We start from the raw sequence: 14,982 nt of genomic DNA on the forward strand, positions 1-14,982 counted from the left end.
CTCCCTGTGCAGAGAACTGGCCAGTAAGCACACCCTGCCTTGTTCTCTAGCAGTTATCACCCTCTGAGATGATGAAACATTTTTTTTGTTTGTTTGTTCCCAATCCCTGGAGTTCTCCCACCACTGTTTGCTCAACCACATTGCACAGGACTGGCAAGTTTGAAATTGGCTTGTAATTGCCTAACAATTACAATCCTATACATGCCTACTCAGAAGTAAATCCGGGTGTGGAATCTGCTTCCAGGTAAGTGTGTATAGGATTGCAGCTTAAATTGTATATGATCCCCCAGAAGTATTTTTAAAAGATTGCAGGGGACAATCCAGCTGTAATGATACTCTCAGTATTGTGGCAGGACAAATCTTTTCCATAGTCCTATTCAGTCAACCCTTTGAAGCTGTTTTGTCTGCTGATCAGGAACTGCAAAATGCTCAGTAGAAGATAAATTTGTTTTAAACATATTTAGACACTGAATATGGCATTTCTGACCTGATGGAGCCATGCTCCTCTTGGACTGCCTCTTGCATCAAGCACCCACTTGCAACTGAGCTGCTTGTACATTTTTGGTAGTTCTGCTTTTTAACGTCTGAATAATTATATGCACAATTATACACAAAAATATGTGGATTATGCATACAATATGTATAAAAGAGTCGGACTTCATTTCTGCAGGATAATTTTGTGTGTGTCCATACATATACACGCATATATGTATACAATATATACAACATATATATATATATACAACATGTATATACAACATATACATACAATAAAGTGTATAATAATGCATATAATATGCAATAAATGTTTGTATTTCTAGCAGAACTGATAAGGAATTAACTTGCTTTTCATTGTGATCAAGGAGCAACACGAGAATTAGAAAAGATTCATGCAGATAAGCTCAACATCAAGAGTTTCAAAAATTGCATCCCTAAGCTGAGATTTCTCATGAACAGATCCCTAGTTTTATGCTGCTGCTTTTTTCATTGATGTTGCTCCCTAATCACCTTTGAGAGCAGCCTTCATTGGCTGAGTTTTGTTGCAATTTCTTTGTTCAATTTAAAATAATATTAATCCTGCCACCTTTCATTTTAGCCCATTCCATCTTCCTTTGCATTTAGCTGCCACAGAGAACAAGTTTCCTGCCATGATTCTACCTGCCCAGTGCAGCCAGCAGCCAGTTATTCTGTGTAACTGCCTTGCTATCATCCGTATTCCCTGTTCCACCATCTGTCTAGTTGTGTATCAGTGTGTAGGAGGAACTTCAGCCACACAGGAGAGTCAATCCCCAGTCCACAACAGCTGGTTCCTTTGCTGACTCCCCTTCCCCATTTCCCTGTTAGTTACTAATGTTTCAGTTATTCCCAAGGAGAGGAATATGTCTTGCCCTTTTGCCCTCGTGTGCTTGGGGGAAAGTTAGGTGTTATTGTCATTATATTTATTTGTAAAGTGCCTCCAATGTACAATGCAATGCAAGTGGAATAAGACAAGTCCTTGTCCTAATGAGCTAATAATCTTAAATTAGATGCGGGGAGGAGGAGGGGAAACAATAAAGGGCATAAAAGGATGGGAGAGGGCATGGTAACTGTAGATGAATATTTTAAAAATGTAGCTCCCTGTGCTTGTACTTTATTTTGATGATGGGTGGCGGTGGCGTTGATTAAAACAATTGTGTAAAAAAATATAAATTTAAGGCAGAGGACTTCAACATCTTGTCACAAAATATGATGGGGGATACATGCACATAAGCAAAGGTATCCCCCTCAATGCCTGCTGTGTGTGTGTATTTGTATGTATGTATGTGTGTGTGTGTGTGTGTGTGGTATATATATGGAGAGAGAGAAACAGACAGAGACACACACACACTTATTGCATGCTTATAGGTAAACATGCATGGATGTGGAAGACACGCAAGATGTGTAACACACACAGGTGTGTGGCATGCCCTGCTCAGATCCCTCTGCATCGGCTTTCACATCTTTGCAAATTCTCACCCACCTGTGCTCTTGTGAAAAAAGAGCAGTTTCCTCACCCTGCCAGGGTTGAGGGAACCCTCGATTCCAACAAATGAGACAAAATGGCGCCCTTTCCCCTTATAGCAAGGATGTTGGGGTGGGTGTTTCTGTTGAGGTATAAGCATCAGTTGGGCTGTGTAGAATGAAAGCAGCATGGCATGGGGTTGTTACTGACATCTCTTTCTGTCCCCCCTTCCCTCTCTTTTTCTCTGTCTCTCTCTCTCTGTCTCTCTCTCTCTCTGCTTCTGTCCATCTGTCCTTACACTCTCCAGGAAGCCCCCGTGCCACAGCCTCGGCCCTGCACTTCCCATCAACCTCCATCATCCAGCAGTCCAGCCCCTACTTCACACACCCGACCATCCGCTACCACCACCACCACGGCCAGGACTCGCTGAAGGAATTTGTGCAGTTTGTATGCTCGGACGGCTCAGGCCAGGGCTCCGGGCAGGTAAGAGCCATGCACCTCAGCCCAGGGATGCCGGCCTGTCCAACCAGAAACCCCCACCCTACAACCCTTCTCCACCTCCGACCCCTCTCTGTCTCCCTCCCTCCCTCTGCCTGTCTGCCTGTCTGCCTGCTTGCCTAGGGCACATGGAAGTCAGTAGCACAGGAGGCAGGATTACCAAGGCCCCTGGGTCTGGAAGAAACGGGGTCTTTTTTTCTCGAAGGAACGGTCTGACTGACACTGGCTTGCTCTTGGCAGCTGACATTGGCCTCTGAAAATAGACAGTGTTCCAAGTTACAACGTTCAGGCTAGGAAGAACTGCCCTGAGGGCACCAAGGATATTGGAGCTTGCTTTGGAGGGTGGATAAGAGGAATATAATTTATTCAGAAGACGGGCTTCTTTTCTGCTTGTCATTCCGCCTTGTGTGGGACATGACCTCCAAAGGGAGGGCAGGGCGCATGTCTGTATGGCCCAGACAGGCTTTTCCCCCTGTTGCCCCATTTTCTTGCCCCTCTCCTATCTGCCACCCTCTTTTCATAGGATATATTTCTGAAGGGCTTTGAGTGTTCTAAAACCTGGAGTATTCTGGATTCTGTGGTACAGGAGGAGATCCCAGAGGGCTGTACTGAGCACATGCTAGAATGTGGAACCTCTGTGGAATTGGTGAAGGTTACAGAGTGGCAGGATTCAGAGATGTCAGGTTTTGCAGAATTGTTAGATGGCAGAAGAATTCATGTACCCAGAAGATGGAACTTTTCCGTGCACCGTGGGCTTCAGAAAGTGGGACCTTCTGAGACGAAGGTTTGAAATCTACCTCGAGTACTTGGTTCGTACCAGAGAATATGCTTTAGGTGATAGGTTTCACCTCAGAGGTAGTCAAAGGGAGCCCTTCTGACTGGCATGTGAGGAAGCAGGATTGCGATGAGATGCAGTATTGCCTCCCACATCCTAGAATCCTAGAATCATAGAGTTGGAAGAGACCACAAGGGCCATCGAGTCCAACCCCCTGCCAAGCAGGAATCCTGTAATGCATCAGCCCAGTACAAGTTTTGCAGGCTAAGAAGAATATTGGAAGAGAAATGTTCTTCATCTTTGAGCCTCCTTTTAATGAAGATATTGGACCAAAGTTGCTTCCATACTAGACCTCTGCTTTACCATCATTTCCTAGAAGGGAAATTGAAACTGAACTGCCAATTGGTATACTATAATGTTAACCAGCAATGCCCTATCCTATGATCAAGATTCTTCTATAATGCTATTTATGCACAAGTCAGTCACATCGAGCAGATGTTCCCCTATAATGCTAATTAAAAGTATCATCCTTGTATATTTTGCCCATTTTATCACTTCTTGTTTGGTGGTGAATTGCCCCATAATTAATCAGCTTCTATTTCCTGCAGAGTAAGTGTGCTTTAAAATACCGGTTTCCTTCTATTTCCCCCCTCTCCTTTTCTTTGCTTTATAGCAGAATAACGATATTTTGCCCTCAGAAAGAAAAGAAAAAATAATGCAAGTAAATCAGTAGTGTGACACACACACATACATCACAGGAAACAGAAGCTGAGTAAAGGGATGGTTCCTTACTATCCCACAGCTGCACTGAAAACAAAGCAATGACTGAATCTACAAACAAGAAGCTTTTGATTAAAAGCACAGTATCCCTTAAACACATCAGTAGCACCTTGCCTGTCAAGCATGGTGCTACAATTACCTTTTGCATCATAAAAATGGCTGTATATTAGGTTTGAAAAACTCAGGATGGCTTCACAGACGGTGCTGGGAAGCAAGGATTTGGCAACAATATTACGTGGACTCCTTGTTTTTAAAAGGTGAACAAAGAATGGCAATTTCAGAATAAAGGGCTAGTGTGGAAGCAACCCAGCTGGCACAAGCTCCAAAGAGCCTTTAGCCTACCAAGAAATATTTTGGAAGAGTAGCCATGTTGCCACAAGGCAGCAAAAAGACCAAGCCAAGCTGCTAAGTTTCTAAGGTTCCCCATCACCCTTTGTCTTTGGTCAAACCTAGCATAGTTTCCAAGTCAGATTTAACTGTTCTGGTTTAGCCAAGAGTCTCCACCATTCACCAGAGCATCTGGAGTAGCAGTGAAACTGCTACAGAGATCACGCAATAGAAACACTGGCAAAACTGAAAGCCAAGGCATCGCCATGAAAAGGCTTGTGATGGCTCATCCTCATGGTCTACGTAATGCTTGTATCCCATGTTGGTTCCTGCTTCACTGAGAGCACATAGCATTGGACACCCATGCAGAATGAAGATGGTCATCCCTTGAATCCCGCTAGGACCTTAGCCAGATTAGAGAATCTGATGGTGTAGGAAGATCAAGAAATCCAAGGAAATAAAGTTGGTGGGTTGCAGAAGAGATTCAGGGGGGTCCATTCACTATGGTTGCTGAAGAAGGGAGCGATGGCTGCTGTTTCTTTTCAGGGCTAACAAAAGTAAGGAACCAATAAAATCACTTCAGATGCCACACCTTCAAAACATAAAGCCGTTTTTTCTCTGATTTAAGTCCTACCCAGGAATCCCATGCTCTTTCCACGGACTTGTCATAAGTCTTGACATATGGGGTCCTATAACCACCATTCCTTCACTTCTTGATACATGCACACGGCAGGGAAAAACTGAGCTGGGAAAACAGTTTTTCCAAAGCTGCTGAAATTAGATTTGTGATACATGAGGTGTTTTCTTGTATCCCCAGCTCACCAGCTCTGTGACGTAACTGAATTTCAGGGTTTCTTTATTATTTAAAAGGCGTCTAAGATTTCTCTTTCTGTGGCTTAGTGCTAAAATTTAGATGCTACAGGTTCCAAATCTAGAAGGTGGACCTAGATGGCTGCTACAGAATCTCACAACACTTTCTAAGGACCAGATACTTGATTTTTGGAGACGTGTTTAGCATTTGCTGAGATGGAGACGAGAAATCTTGTATGTACACGAAGGCATTTTATCAGCTCGTGGTTCTTTGTGAGCAAAATGCACATATGGTCCTTTAAGCCTACATTCTTAGGATCCAAAGCCTACAGACGGAAAGCTAAAGAGAGTCAAAAAGTATCCTCTCAGTAGTAAGTCACATATTACTACAGTCATTCTCTTTGGGCAGCCATATTGAGTCACAAGCTGCCCTAGTTGATGGGCTGTCTTAGGGCTACAATGCCATTCCAGCCAGGCCTCAGGGTGCCCAACGGAGAGCACATTCAATTGCTAATTACTGAGCTGTATCCTTTGACAACGCAGCTTGCAGTGATATGCGCTAAGACATAATTCCAGTCAAAACTGTGGTTTTAATGCCTTGCCATCAGAGTGGAAGAATCCTTGTTCAGACTGCCAGTCAAGCAGGAACACAGGGAGTCCCTGGATGATGATTAAGGCTGCCTGAGTCTCTTGTGGCAAGCAAGGAGAATGTACGTGCTTGAAAATTAGGAGATAGGGAGAGCTTGAGGGAGGCAAGGGGAAGATTTAAGTTCACAATATGATTTTTAAAAAAGAAGACGGGGGAGAAAAAGACCTTCCCTCTTGAAAAACAAAACAAACAAAAACACCCTAAGAGCCGCCAGCAGCAGATACTGCATCTTTAACGTTGCCTTGTCTCGTTCACGCATCACTGTATTTATGTTGTTCGCAGCCTAACGGTAGCGGCCAGGGCAAAGTCACGGGGTCATTTTTGCTGCCGCCGCCACCACCTGTGGCCAGACCAGTGCCCCTTCCAATGCCTGATACAAAATCCACCAGCACTAACCCAGAGGGCGGAGCGCCGACACCAACGTCACCCTGTAAGTGGACCCAAGCGTAACCCAAACCACCGAGCGAAGCAAAATAAAAATCCACCTCTTCCCCACCCACTCACACACCACCAACCCCTTCACTAGGGGTTGAGCAGGGCAGAAAGGATGTAGTGAGCAGGAGGAAAGAGGAGCCGAGGAAGGGCAAAGAAGGAGAAGCAGAGAAGAATGCACACAGGTGTGGCAGAGGCGGAAGGAAGAGGCACCTCAGAGAAGAAAGGGATGCAGAGCGTTAGAGAGAGCCGAGCGGAGGGGTGAGAGGGGGACAAGCAGCAGAGAGTGAAAGGGTGGGCTTGGGGGCACCATGTCGTCATCATCAAGTCTTGTGCTTTATACTTGTTTTAAAGGTTGAAACACCCCATCTGATCCCTTCCCCAGCTGCCATCAAACCCTCCCACCTTCCATCCCATCCCCCAGCGTTTAAAGATGCAGTAGGCTGCCAAGCTCCGACACCTTTAATTTTTTTATTTTTATTATTCATTAAGTTGTTGGTTGTCATGGTGGCTCCTGGGTAGGGTTGGGTTTTGGGGTTTTTTGTTGGTTCCTTCTTTTTTTTAAGGGACGGAAAATCAACTGCACATATTAAATTCTGAGAAGAAGAATTACTGCTAGGTGTTTTGCTTTTCATAATACGAGGGAGGGTTGTGTTTACAGGTGTTCATCTGGTGCCTGAAAAATCAACTTCCATTGAGATCCATAGCAAGCTTCCTGTCATGCCCTAAGTTGTGGTCTGTGCTTTTTTTCCTGGAGAGCGTCTGCCTGCAGGGGTGCGGAGGCAAAGTTGGGAACTAGGATTCCCTGAGAATGTCCCCAGTGTTTTGTGAGAAATGAGAGCCCAGACATTTGACTGTCCCACCCTCAGGAGGGCGGCTGTGTTATATGACTCAGGGTGGTGGTGATGGTTGTGAGCCAGGATGCCTGGTTCTGTTCTCATCTTTGGGGGACGTGGTGGGCCCACCAGATCTATTTGAGGCGGGGGGGCAGGATCCCCGGCTTCTCCCATTATGAAGTAGTTGACTCTCGAACTTTCTTGGCTTAGGTGAGGCCCCTTGGGAGAAAGGATCGGCTACCACTTCCATTTTCCTTTTGTTTTCTCTCCTTCCCTTTCTTTTCCTTTTTCCTTTTTTTCCTCCTTTTCTACATCTGTGCTCATGGCATTGCTCACTCCCACGCTGTTCATATTCTCCATTAAATTGATAGTGGTGCTGTAGGGGGTGGGGGATGTGAGTGGCGAACAGGTTGTAGGCATGGCAGGAGATGCTCTAGTCTTGTATGTCTGGGTTGCTACCTTTCCCATTGTTTAGGAGGGCTAACAAAAAAAAAGTCAGGAAGTATGTGAGGCACTGTGGTTCTCTGTGAGGTTGAGACCAGGCACCTCCGGGTACTAAGAGCTAGTCCACATGATCAGTAGACTCAGCGTAAAGTGCTGGTGCTGGCCTGAACCCTGTCAGACCGCAAGCGTGGGAACTGAATTTATTTATTCGATTAATTGTTCATTACACTTATATCCTTCCTTTCCTCCAATGAGCTCAAGGTGACCCACAGATCCCTCTCCATTTTATCCTCACAACAATCCTGTGAGCTAGGTGGAATGCTGAGCAGGGACTGACTAGTCCAAGGTCAACTAGGGAGTTTCATGAGTGGAGTAGTGATTTGAACCCAGGTCACACAGGTCAAAGTCCAACACTCTAACCAGTAGGCTAAACAGTCTCTTGTTGTTCCTGCTGCTGTTGTTATGAGCCTTAAATTGAATGACTGCTTGAATACTCCCTTATGTGAAAAACAACAACAACCACCAATCACCTCCCTCCCTTATGTTCAAAATCAGCATGTCAGCAAGAAGACTGGCCCAGAACCATTATCTTTCTTTTTTTCACTTGCTCATTTTGTGTGTGTGTGTGTGTGTGTGTGTGTGTATTTATTTATTTATTTGAAGAGGAGGAACATTAAAATATCCAGCCCTCTACCCACAGCCTGAAGCACTACAGTCCGGCAACAGATATCCCACATGAGTCTGCTGATGGTGCAGCTCAGCTCTATGTGGTAGCTGGAGGTTGGCACACGGTGCTTCTTCCAGCGTTACATTGTGGGCAAGGGAGCACAGGGGGAACCTTTTTCTTCTTGCTACCAATTCCTGCAATCACCGCTGGAAGCCAGGCCTTAAACTCACCAAGGAAGAGCTGCTGGCTCCCTACTAAGCTCCTACAAAGATGAGCAGCAGAGAAAGCCCTCTTAGGGAAACCAGGAGTATTGACTGTTAGAGGCTGGGTATGAAGACGAAATGCCACACTGGGTTCTCGTATACATGCGCATGCATGTTAGCATGTGATTACAGAACCTCTCGCAATCTCATAAGCAAAGTTTGGCCCAGACTGGTTTCCATACTGGAGTTGTACTTTAGGGTGGGGGAATCTCCCATGCCTGTTCCCTGCCCCTCACTCAGCCTCCCTGAGAGCTTTGCCCTCCTCTGCCACCACACTAAATACCAAAGGACTGAGCTCAGTTATTTCTGGCACACAGCATTATGCCCAGGGGAGGCACGCAGACCACGGGACTCCATCTCCTGGCAGACCCATACAAGGGCATGTTTGGGGATGCCATCCACCCTGCCATTGGGCAGGAGGCTTGTCTCAGGCTGCTAATAGGACTCTTGAGCTCAGAAGCCCTGGCAACCTCTAGGGTCAAAGGGAAAACTAGGCCAGGAGATTTAGATGTTGGGCCATGAGAGAGAGGGGGAGAGCGAGCATGCTCAAGCGAAGCAAAGGCTGTGGAACGATGGCCAGAGTCTCCCTTACTTCCATCCCAATCCAGGCCAAGCTCACACAAGACTGCACCGCCTGATCGAAGAGGAGCATCCAAGGATCCCTTGAAATGCCACAGAGGTTGCTGGGATGTGTGGCTTCACTGAGGCCTCTCTAGAAACAGTTGCTCCCTCAGGGAGCTGCTGGGTAGTGTGTGCAGTCAAGCTGGCCAGATCTGTCAGTGCCCATAACCCCCATCTCTCAAGCAGCGAGCTTTGTCCCTCTTCACAGCAGGTCGCACTCACAACCTGTAGGTGGCTATCCTGTTCTGGGGAGGGTGGGAGGAGTTGTGCCCAGTCTCTCTTTAGATTTTTTTCTGTCTTGAACCTCATCTGGCAGGCCTTCATCTGACATGACCACCATCAATGCCATCAGCCTCTCCCAGTGGCCCTAACGGCCTCACATCTCTTTCCCCTCCAGCATTCTCAGCGCCAGGCTCCTCCTCCTCTGCCAACCGGTTTGTCGGCATCGGACCCCGGGACGGCAACTTTCTAAACATCCCCCAGCAATCTCAGGTAGGGGGGCCAGTTTCACAGGGGTTGTATGTGGCTGTAGCCCAAATGTAGCTTGCAATGTGTGGGGGAGGTTGGGCGGGTTGATGGACGTGGTTGTGCTAAAGGGATGGATGGGATGAGGGTCAGGGCCAGACACCTACACGTCTGCTGAGACCCTTCTGCTCCAACATGCATTGCACCCAGTACCAAAGTCTCCCCTGTAAATAGAGCAAAAGCACAAATGAGAAGGAAAGGCAGCTAGCACGTGGGTCTTCTCAGCTTTCGTTTCAATGGTGGGGATAACACAGAGTTTAGTAGGTAGAATACAAAATGAAATCGAACTCCAGGGTTCTGTTGGTAGGTATGTCATCAAGCCCCTTTCCAATGCCAGAATTACCTTTGGCATTATCTAGATCTGATGCTCTTGCAGCCAACTCTGTAACATCAGTTACAGGCCTACGTTTTCCAAACAGGAAACTGAGGATCAGGACTCATCCACACTTACCTTTGCTTTGCGCTTTCTAGGCACAAGTCGGTGCTTTCCAGGTCTGTGGCTGAGTGTTTTTTGTTTTTGTCCTAGCACTTTCCCTGAGAAAACTTGCGCTTTACTGCTCAATTGGAGCAAACAGCAACCCACAGAAAACTTAATCGCTGTTTTCTCCGATTCCCTGGTAAAACACTGGTTTTCCCAGCGAAAGTGCCAGGACAAAAAAACAACCCACTGAGACACAGACTTGCAAAGCCCAGACTTGTGCCTAAAAACACAGCACAAAAGGAGGTGTGGATGAGCCCTCAAATAGAGTGTGTTTTTGGCTTATAAGTCTGCAACTGAGACAGAATCTGAAAGCAGGACTCCCAAGTTTGATGGTAGTTCAGTGGAAAGGGTGTTGGATTTGGGTGGAGAAGACACATATCAGTTTGCTCAACCAGGAAGTTCATAAGGTGGCCTTGGGCAGGTCACTGTGTCTCCATCCAGGTCTCTCAAGGCTTCCCACATAATAGTCCTTGCCTACACATTTGTTCTCTCACCACCCCATGAGATGGGGCTCTGGGGCGCTTCACATTGCATTTTCACTTGGAAAAGGTTTCCATGCAGGAAAAAAATGCAAGACCCACATGTAGGTTGTCACATAGATGTCACTACACAGGTTGGGAAACAGCAAATTACTGGCATGTACACTTAGTGAAATAGACACACGTGCACTCCTCATGATGATCTATACTTTTTCCTCTACTTGGAAGTGTTTTGGTAAAGGTGTAGGTCATCAGTTGTGGTGAGTGCATACCTGAGTGAGCAAGCCATGTACATGTGCCAGCAAGTTGTCATTTCCTCATCCTCATAAACATTCAAATGAATGTGATGATGGAGATACAGGCTTTATTTGTGTTGCTTCCTGCATGGAAATATTTTCTATGCAGAAGTGTACAGTGGTACCTCTACTTACGATCACCTCTGGTTACATATCCTTCAGGATACGTACGTGGCAAACCTGGAAGTGTTTTTCCAGGTTTCACCGCGCGCACATGCGCAGAAGTGCTCTACCATGCCTCACACATGCGCAGAATGGGCACCTCCAGTTGCGGAAACTTCGGGATCCAACCAGAGCTCCGGAATGGATCCTGTCCGCAACCGGAGGTACCACTGTAATGTGAAACAGCAGTGAGCCCAGTCTTACATGATTGGGAAGTAAGAACAATCTATAAGAGATACTTTTTTGCGGGGGGCGGTCGAGGATTGCATAGTGAAAAGAGTAAAATAAAGAATTCATGAGGAGCCCAGTTATTGTGACACTGGCCCACACTGACCTTCTTTGCCCCATTACCATGTCACTACTTTAAAAAGGCCACCTCCTTTTAGGCCACAAAGCCCTTCTCTTGCCCTTTGGGTTGCTGCTGCTTCACCCTCCTTGCACGGTGGGGGGAACTACTCAGCAACCTTGCAGGATTCCAAGGCAGGGAGGAAAATCTGACTGGTTCCTTGATGCCTCCCATGGAAGTGATAAAGGCATAGGAGCCTGGAGTCAGCTAGGAGGTGGCATTGCCATCTGAGCAACTTAATTACTTTACTGACCAGCCAATCAGTTATTGTGGAAAGTATTGAAGTGGAGAAGGGAGCAGTGGCAGACCTTGGGGTTTCAAATTGCAGCAGCACCCTGGGCGACGCCAAAATTCAGAGCCCTCCCCCTTGCCCACCTCTAGTCCTCATTCTACATCATAGTTGCGGTGCCCCCAAGGCTCTTCATCCAGTGCAACCAAGCCCGTCACGCTCCCCTAAATAAACCCGCCTCTCAAGGGTGGGCGCCTACGAAGGAGACAACAGTGAAAGGATATGTCCAGCATTTCAGAGGAATCAGTGAGGTGTTGAAGATTCCATGTCTGGACCAGTTGTGTAGCACTCATGGACAGACTACACCACTGTGCAGAGAGCATCTATGCTGCCTGTTCCAGTTCATGGGCTGGAGTTTTGTTCCCAATAGTTTTTCGTGTAGCTGCTCTCTACAGCAGAGCAGAAGGCTCTTGGGGGAAGATGTGGAGGGGCTGATGAGTCTGTGTTCCTCACATGGGGCTTTAAATGTATCTCTGAGCCTGTCTTGCCCTGTTTGTGCCACGGGAATAGGTGTTATGCAAGCAAAATAGGATACGCAGACTAGGCATTATTGCTAGTGTTGGATTTAAGCCGAAGCCAATCAAAGCCCCATGTGTGAAAATGTGCTCCCCTTGTTATTAAAGTAGCCACCACTTGGATCCAACGCTAGTGGCACAATGTGTTCCCTGGTAGGTGTATGGGAGAGCTGGGAGTGCCCATCATGGAAAGAACTAATAGGGGGGAAACGGACTTTTCCCCTCCACAATTGGGGGTTGCTAACCAGGCTAGGGGAAAGAGTTTCAGCAGTTTTCCTACCAAATTTTAAAAGGCTACAAAATCAGGATGCTGATCATCAGGGTGGAAAAGTAAAGCCTTAAGTTCTCAAAGTGAGCATGTTGCAGGTGGGAAGTACGAAGGCGTTTATTGCTTGACCTAATAATATCATGCCCATTGCACTCATGCAGCCACAGTACCACCAGCCACTCTGAATTGAAATATGGGAGATAGCTGGAGAAGGGAGGGGAACCACCTTTTTCTATCAACAGTTTTATTGCTGGGAGGTTGTGGTTTCCCTACAGCAGAGATGCTATCTGCGAGGATACCCCGTAACAACTAAGTAACAAACAAGCACTGGTTCTGCAGCAAAAAATGATCAAGCTGGTGTGTCAAATTATTTAGGAATGTTTCAACCCTGCCAGTACCATGATCAGAAAGCAAAGGAGTGGAATGTGCCGGAAACATGAAGGGTAGAGAGCAGCAGAGAACGGCTGTGTGAAGCAGAATTGGAGCAAACCTGCTTTAGCACGCACGCGCACACACACACACACACACACACACACACACACACTGATCCAGCCTGCCCTCTCTCACAAGATTGCTCTGAGGTTTGGTCTGCCTTTCCTTCCTCCCAGCCTTCGTTGCTCCCTGGCGGTGAGCAAAAGAGCTGGAGCAGAGCAGGAATGGGATCTGTTCCCCTTCCCATCCCATAACCAATGTCACGTCTGGCCCGTCTGGTTTCCCCGAGCAACGAGACATGATGTCACACCCAGATGAACTTGGACTTGGGGGGCCGGGCAGGGAAACAATGGTCCAGAGCGAGGCTGGACCAGGGCCCAGCACGGCCTCAGGAATAGCAGGACCACTTCCGCCAGCAACTTCCCTGCTTCTTGCTTTCTCCTTCTTTTCTGCTTTGCCTCTCTGGATTTATTTCATTTTCCATTTCCCCACCCCTCCTGCTTTCTCCCCACTCCCTTTCCCACTTCTCTTTCTTTTAATGCACTTATCACTTTCTTTATAGCTGCTGTACTCCCCCACCCCATCCACCTACCCTTTGATTCATTTTGATTTCCCCCCCTCACTCCTCCTGGGATTTTAGGGGGGCTGGGGAGGGGTTGCTCTGCCCTATCATGCATAAGACGGATGGGAAACATCGAAGTATTTTTCAACCCAGGCTCTGCCAGGTGGGCTCCTAGATTTGCCAAGGGCCCTTTAATGTGCCCATGTGTGTTTTGTGTTTTCTGTTTGTGTGTGGGAGGGGGGCGGGAGATATTCCTTGCTCTATTGGCTAAGCTGCAGTATATTGGGGGGGGGCAGGTGTTACCACAGTAACCAGTGACTTTTCTGAACTCTGCATTCAGGCAGATGGAGGAGGACAAAAGAGGGGAAGAGAAAGACAGATAGCACTGGGCAAGCGAGAGATGGAGGAGAGTGCCAGTTCCCCCTCTCTCAGCTGTGGCTTCTGGCTGTTGCCCATAGGAACAGCTGCAGGTCCCGTGAGGTGTGACGGACCTTTGCTTGTGGTCATACTGCTTTCATTGTTATTAAACATTCACTTAGTGCCAACAGTGCGCGCTGAACCTTGCACTGACCCGGCTGCTGCCTCCTTGGCTTAAAGTCTAAGGCTATGCCAGCGCCACAGGTGAACTAGCTCCCATTGCCGTTGGTGTGGCTGGTGAGCTCAGTGCCATTCTAGCTGGTTGCCTGCTCCTTTCGTGGGCTCTGGCTGGGCCCAAATCAGAGATTACAGCAATGCGGCTGATGCCAATCCAAATCTCCCAGGTACTGCCTAGCAAAAGGCATTATGTGGCCTGGCATCATCACAGCACTCTTCCCTGGTACCCCCTCGCCCAGCAGCTGCCAAAACACCCATGGCAGCCAGATGCCCTCAGAGGCTGGCAGGAGCTGCAAAATCACACCTGCTTCTTTGTGATGTAAGGGTTCTTTTTCATTATGGCGGCAAATGGCTACTTCTGTAATGTATCTTCAAGAAAGAGGACAAAAGGACCACCAAGTCACACTAGACCTGGTGGGGCAGCCATGTCTCTTTATGCATGTGTCTGCCCCATTGACATGTTAAATGTGGGAGGGGAATCTGTTTGTTCCATGGGGGTGAGAGAAGCAAAATCATCCCTCCCCCATCATACCTCCGTGTGCTCTGTTGCTTGAAACACTTTTGTCCCAACCCAGACCCAACTCTGGAAATAAGCCAGGCTGGAGAGAAAAGGGCTTGAAGCAATGAAGTAGAGTAAGGCGAGGAAAGAGTTAACTCCTCTCACCCATGTGCTCTTTTCCATTTAGAACAATAGACCCCACTGGCTTGCCCTTGGCTGCCTGCATCATGGCTATATGGGCCCTATTTGTACTGGGGAGGGATGGGCAAGGCATTGCTCCAAATTTAGATGCATCCATACACCTTTTCACATAGGGTTACGTGAAACCCCACTCCCAAATTTTGCTGGTCTTCTTTGAAACTCTCCTGACTTGAAATTCCTCCAGTGTCTCTGTCTGAGGTGAGGCTTCCAAATTTGCTTTGAATTTGGCTCTAGGCAAAATTAGGTGGCT

General features: G+C 47.3%; 1 protein-coding gene across 7 annotated transcripts in view; it reads left to right on the plus strand.

The window, feature by feature from the left end:
- NFIX (nuclear factor I X) overlaps positions 1–14,982 on the plus strand; it is a 252,987-nt gene that overhangs the window by 224,768 nt on the left and 13,237 nt on the right. For 4 of the 7 annotated variants that reach the window (XM_081176619.1, XM_081176621.1, XM_081176618.1 and 1 more), the window contains 3 exons: positions 2,289–2,464; positions 6,103–6,250; positions 9,481–9,575. In XM_081176619.1, coding sequence (XP_081032745.1) covers positions 2,289–2,464; positions 6,103–6,250; positions 9,481–9,575 — 419 coding nt within the window. The remainder of the gene's footprint in view (positions 1–2,288; positions 2,465–6,102; positions 6,251–9,480; positions 9,576–14,982) is intronic. The other 3 variants (XM_081176624.1, XM_081176622.1, XM_081176623.1) reach the window with 2 other exon arrangements.

The sequence above is a fragment of the Podarcis bocagei genome, assembly GCF_964188305.1.
Source record: "Podarcis bocagei genome assembly, chromosome: 17".
In the NCBI taxonomy this organism is placed as follows: Eukaryota; Metazoa; Chordata; class Lepidosauria; order Squamata; family Lacertidae; genus Podarcis; species Podarcis bocagei.